Here is a 6123-nt window from a genome sequence, read left to right as displayed (position 1 = left end):
CTTCAATTGTATGAATATACTTTTAAAGAAAATTATAATTAAATATAGCTTTGTAAAGAAACGTACATAAAAATATAAAATATTCTTTACTTTTTAAATCTTAAAACAATGCACTTAGTCAAATAGCTCCCTACGAGTGGCTAATGGATGGAATCGAAGACGGTTGCAAAGTGCGAATAAACGCGGACTGCCAAATCCCCAGTGCGCTGATACCGGTCAATATCAAATACCTCTTTTGTCGCATCACTAGTATATCTCAAAGGATGCGACAAGGCTGTTGTAGATTTTAAATGTTTCTCACCATAGCTGTAAAAATCTAAATTTGTTAAACTTAATAGTCATTTGTTTTCTAACTAATTCTTTTTACGACCAGGTGTCCACGGAATTTTCCAAAATTTACAACTTTTCAATTTACAACTGTCATTGAATTGTAAAAATTTCTCTCTATTACATTAATAATATGAAGAAATCAGTCTCCACTGTACTTGGCTAGAGATGGTTCGGTTAAGCTTTTGTTTAAGTAAAATTTTGGCTCTTTCATCAGGGTTTTGTTTATGTTATGTCCCCAATTCCCTAATCGCTTAATTATTTAACTACTTCTTAAGTAGAAATAGATCGAAACCAGTTACTTTGTACTCGAATATTTGTAGTCTTGGAAAAAAAGTGGAAAGACAAATTTTTATGACAACGGATACGTAAATCGTAAAATTAAAGAAAATAAATTCTAGAGCTTTTTCTGTAACTGGTGCATCTCTCTCATTCATTAAATTTAGTTGTAAATGACACTGTCAAAGTAATAGTTAATTTTTTAACAATTATATAAATATTATACAAGAATTGTACACGTTTTTTTCTATATCCCCTTAAAGATGGGATTATGAAATTGTAATATCACTGGTTTAACATTGAAATCTGAGTAATATAAAATCAGAGAGCAGAATAAAAATATCAAATATTTTAATGGATTTTTTTAAGCTCCTGTCAACTATACAGAACTATCATAAAAACATACCAGTAAATTCTTATCAGTTGGGTTAAGTTATAAATCTACTCATGATTCATGTAATCGGGTGAGGGCGGCCAAATATCTAGCGGGTGGGCGGCTAACAGCCCGGAGCTGGTCCTGGATAGAATTGGATGCGGAATACGTGTAGCATTCACCCTAGGCTTCCACCAGCTAAACTGTGTGAGGTTGGTGCTCTGTAAATCACAAATCTGGCTTTTTGGATGCTGACAATACAGCGTTTCCATCCTGCCACTGATATTCGAATATACAATAGCGATCTTATCTTTTTTTTTTTCCACGTGTAGTATAGAAATTTGTAATAAGATACATAAGGCGGTTATAATAAAATATTGTGCGATTATTTTCATATAATTAAAATTAATATGTATTTATTTTTTAGAAAATACAAGGGAAGCGGCGCATCCACGCTTCCAATGACGGCACGCCACTGCATAGAACCTCAATTATCCAAGATAATGTGGACCACATTTGGCAAAATGGCAGCTTTGAAGGGACTTCATGAGCTGTACGCCATAGAATATATTGAATCAGAATGATAATTAATTGGAAGAAAAGGATAATATTTGTTGTGTACTTGCCATTACGTAGAAAATTAAAAGGAATAAACATTTGTCACTCTTACGTTTAATCGACAACATGGAAAAATTCCTGCAGACGGTAACTTGACAATGTTGCCATCCAATCATTCGATAATTGTCGTCTGCTTAAAAGGTAAATTATAAAAATAATAAAATATTTCTATTGGAATATATTTTAATACTGATTACTTTAAGTTTATAAATAATAAGCTGTTATAGGATCTTTCATTAAAAGATAGAAAGGATCCTTTGACCACTCGGTCATCCGGCCACACCTGCTACCCATACGACGGCCGGATGGCAGAGCGGTTAAGATGGCAGCCTACACTTTGGGAGACCCGGAATCAAATCTGGACAGGTCGAAAATCTTCAAGAATTTTTCGGAGGGTGGTCCGACCGGATATGTCGGCCCCCAACACCCGGCTGTCCCATTGTGGGCCTGGCCGAACCCATAATGGACTTGCTAAATGAGACCCTCTTAGTGCCCACAGGGCGGAGAGTAAAAAAAAAAAACTTGCTACCATACAAAAGTGATGGGCGGATGACCGAGCGGTCGAGGTGTCAATCTACCGCTCTGAAGGGCCCAGGAACGAATCCAGACGGGTCGAAAAACACGGGAATTTTTTGTGGTTCGTCTCGGATGCAGATTTTTTAATAAAATCAGATAAAAGTGAATAGACGTTTAATTTTTGTAAGAAATTATACGAGTATGCAAAAAAAAGGTCGGAAAATAGTTAAAAACCTGATAAAAATAGGGTAAATTACAAACCATTCTTAGTTATTAGTGAAAGTTATATTTTTGTATTTACAGTATATAAAAGTGATATTTTGAATATTTCATGACGAAATTAACCTTACGTTTCAGTTTATTGCACGTAATTATAAAAATAAAATTGAACGTATGGAATTTTGTGTGTATTAAATGCGCAAGTGTAAAATCACAGAATTGAAAATAGCTTTTATTTCTAATTTTAAATTTATAAATTGTTATAAAATGTTTGTCAATTAAAACATACGATATTTATATACGAATTTAATGTAAAACTCGTATTTACAAACTGTAAATATTTCGGTGATATTAGACTTTTTACAAAGAAAAATATCCTAATTATATTTTTTTTTAAACACATCAGGAAGTAAAATTGTTTGTTTATTTAAATATTAAAAAGTTTTAGCACTTTTCAATGGCAGATCGGGTGTGACAAATTTCGGGCAATCACAGCACGAGCTGAAAGTAATTTTGCTTATTCTTTGTGTATAAAAGCAGTCACGCCCTACCCCGTACCTTATCATCCGGCCCGTTTTTGTAGGCTTGGCCGAACTCACANCAGTCTGCTCTGCTGTCTTCATTTATTTTTTTCATTATTTGAGAGAAATTTTTTAATCTTTGTGAATATTTTTGCAAAATACAATAGAGAAGTCTATAGAAAGATACTATAAATAAAACAAATGTAATTTCATTAAGAGAGGATCAAAAGAAAAACAACAGAAAGCACTGCAATGGAAGTAATTATTTAATGTATAGTCACCAATCATGTGTAGTTTTCAAATGCATTTGATGTTTTCTTAAGATAATTTGAGCAATACTAGCTACTGTACATCAGCTAGTATATAATAAAAACAAATGTGAAATTGAAGTTTAAAATCATCAGTTAAATTTCAAAAAATCATTACAGTTTACAGTTTTTATAAAAATTTATTCTTTACCTGAAATATTTACAATTTTCAAAATACTTAAGTTAATATGATATATCAATTTTTTTAATTAAAACTCTCATAATAAATTATTTTAAATTTATATATAAATTACATATATATGTATATACTGTATGTAATAAATTTTTACAACAATGTAATAAGATAGTGAACATTTATATATCACAATACCATTTATTAATTGTAGGGTGAATACTTATCACCATTTATAAGAAATAATCATTTCTTTTATTATCCAGAAATTAATCAGATAAAAAATGATACTGCTTAACCATAATAAAATAAAAGAATTGATTCCTTTAAATTCTAATTGAAATGCAAAAAACAGCCATAACATTTGACCACATAGCCATAAAAGAAATAAATGTAAACCTTTCTTTACAGACATATTTAAAAAGGGCAAGACTATTGGCATCAAACAGAAATACCATAAAAAATACTGAGATGTGCAAACTTTATTTAAAGAAACAAATACGACTGTCTGTATAAAAATACAAAATGATAAATCCTTTTCACTGTTAAAACTAATCGATATACCTATTAATAAAACCATTTGAGGTAGGAATGTAAGAAAGGATAGCCATTTATGATTTTCGTCATCTAACAAATATAAAAGATAAAAAAATGGAGAAAAATTATGTCTTATATCTTTACGAGTCAAATGATAAAGAAAAGCAGCATCAATGTACTCCATTTTGTACATTTTAAAAGCGAGAAAAGTAGGCAATATAAATGTAATAGCAGCAGCACTTGCAAATGAAAAATGCTTTTTGTTTGGTACCAAATATAAAATCTTTTTCATATTGGATTTATTTGATTTTTCACTCAATCTTAAATATATAGAGAGAGCATATATAATTGGGTAGAGTTTGAAATGCACAGAAAATCCGTATACTAAGCCAGCATAGAATATTTTGTTATTATGTAAAAGTTGTATTGTTAAAAGTATGAGACAAGACATAATAGATTCAGCATTTCCACGAGTTGATACCACTGCAGGCAATGGATTATAAAGCCACAGCAAAGCACAGCAGAGTGATGATAAGTCATTCAATCTTTTTTTTGAAATTTTGTAGATCAGATAACCAGTATTAACATCAAAAACTGAAAACAATATTTTCCCCCATAATTGATGTAAGTAAATATTAGGTGTTAATAAATAGGCTAGAAATGGTGTATAACGATAAGTGTGTCTTTTAAATGGAGAACTTCCATTTACAACAAATGATGCACCATCGGTGAAAACATGATAATCAACATCTGTAAATTTAACTTCAAAATATTGATCTTGCCATTCTCCATAAAACAGCAACATTAAACGAAACATTAAAGCAAGAATAAAATGTTGAAATGGAGATATCTGTTGAATAATATCAATTCTCTGGAAAAGTGTTTCTTGCTTTTTATTCTTCATATTAAATACTTATGAAAATTTTCAGCCTCTGAAAATAAAAAATTTCTTATGAAAAGCAAAAATATATAAAATTTGTAATTTATATTTATATAAACAAAACTTTAAACAACATTTATAAGAAAATCGATTTAATTATTACATTATGATTATTTTCATATACAATAGTATAATACTATATTAATAGTACAGATAAACATCTATCCAGGGGCTTTTTTCCAGCATTGGTTAAATTAACTAAGTTGTGGATTGCAGCAGACTTGTACCAGATATTACATTGCTGGTTTCAGATAACAATGTATCCATATGTACCCATGTCACTGCTATCTGAAACCAGCAGATGTCACACAGTGATTTGAGTGGCTTAACGTAATGTTAAATTTACAGCATGACAAAATATAACTCCTTCAGCCATTTTATGGATCAACAAGGCACTGTTTTCATGGAATGGGGTATTTAACACTGTATCACTGGGTAGAGTGTACCATACAATGTATGAGACATATGTAATACCAGGTGCATTTTACCCTAAATGTCTGGTGTGGAATTATTTTAACACTGTAACAAGCATACAAATTCAAGCCTTGCACAAATATATGCATGCACCACATGCATACATTTGTGAAAGGCTGAAAAGATCTCTTTCACCCCTGGATAGACATTTAAGTAAAAGAAATTTACATATTTTAATTAAATGTCAAACTGGTATTCTATTATTTGTTTAGACAAATAAATGTATATTTGAATTTGCTTTTGGAAGTAAATCATGTAATTAATTAGTAAATAATCTATAATTACTGTTTAAATTTTTGAATACTTACAAATATTAGTTGGGAAAGCTAAATAAATATAAGGTTTTCAGACACTTCTTTTTTTAGATATATTTTCTTTTTGAGAACTACATCACAACCAATACCTTTTAACTGAAATGTCCAGGAATGTCAACTCTCTATAAAATGAAAATTTTAAATTTTATTTAAAATAAATAAAAAATTTATCAATATGTTTCCATTACAAATTTATTTATTTATTTATTACAATTTTAATAGTAAAACCACAAGGACAATAAATGCCATCCCAAAACAAGCTATTCTATTAGAATTATTTATATAAATATAAATTTTAAATTATGCAAGAAAATATACTGATAACAGATTACAGTCGACCCCCCTATAATTACGATTCCTATAAAACTATGAAAAAATATACGTATTTTGGAAATGTTGAGTCGGATTAGTGTAGAATCAATTAATTTTATGGAAGAAAACCTTTCAATCAGCCGTAGTCCGTAAACTTGACACGTGTCGGGCTGTGATTGTAACGACTTGTAAGAAATTGGATTCCTAATAAATTGGAACGTATCTATATCTTATAGGGGGGTCGACTGTATA

General features: G+C 30.1%; 2 protein-coding genes across 2 annotated transcripts in view; both read right to left on the bottom strand.

Moving 5' to 3' along the window:
• The window catches only part of LOC111627984 (GPI mannosyltransferase 1-like), a 5184-nt gene extending 3483 nt beyond the window's left edge, over positions 1 to 1701 (bottom strand). The window contains exon 1 of the mRNA XM_023371688.1: positions 1650 to 1701. The gene's annotated coding sequence lies outside the window, so the exon portion shown is untranslated. The remainder of the gene's footprint in view (positions 1 to 1649) is intronic.
• Positions 1702 to 3383: 1682 nt separating this feature from the next.
• LOC111627993 (GPI mannosyltransferase 1-like) overlaps positions 3384 to 6123 on the bottom strand; it is a 5076-nt gene continuing 2336 nt past the window's right edge. The window contains exons 2-3 of the mRNA XM_023371704.1: positions 5554 to 5681; positions 3384 to 4763 (exon numbers count right to left, since the gene is read on the bottom strand). Of these exons, the coding sequence (XP_023227472.1) occupies positions 3521 to 4735 (1215 nt within the window). The 5' untranslated portion in view covers positions 4736 to 4763; positions 5554 to 5681 and the 3' untranslated portion in view covers positions 3384 to 3520. The remainder of the gene's footprint in view (positions 4764 to 5553; positions 5682 to 6123) is intronic.

This window comes from Centruroides sculpturatus, unplaced genomic scaffold (assembly GCF_000671375.1).
Source record: "Centruroides sculpturatus isolate CEXI.00-Female unplaced genomic scaffold, Cexi_2.0 scaffold487, whole genome shotgun sequence".
In the NCBI taxonomy this organism is placed as follows: domain Eukaryota; kingdom Metazoa; phylum Arthropoda; class Arachnida; order Scorpiones; family Buthidae; genus Centruroides; species Centruroides sculpturatus.
Note: the sequence above shows the minus strand (reverse complement) of the source record. Positions and strands in the feature narration are given on the sequence as shown.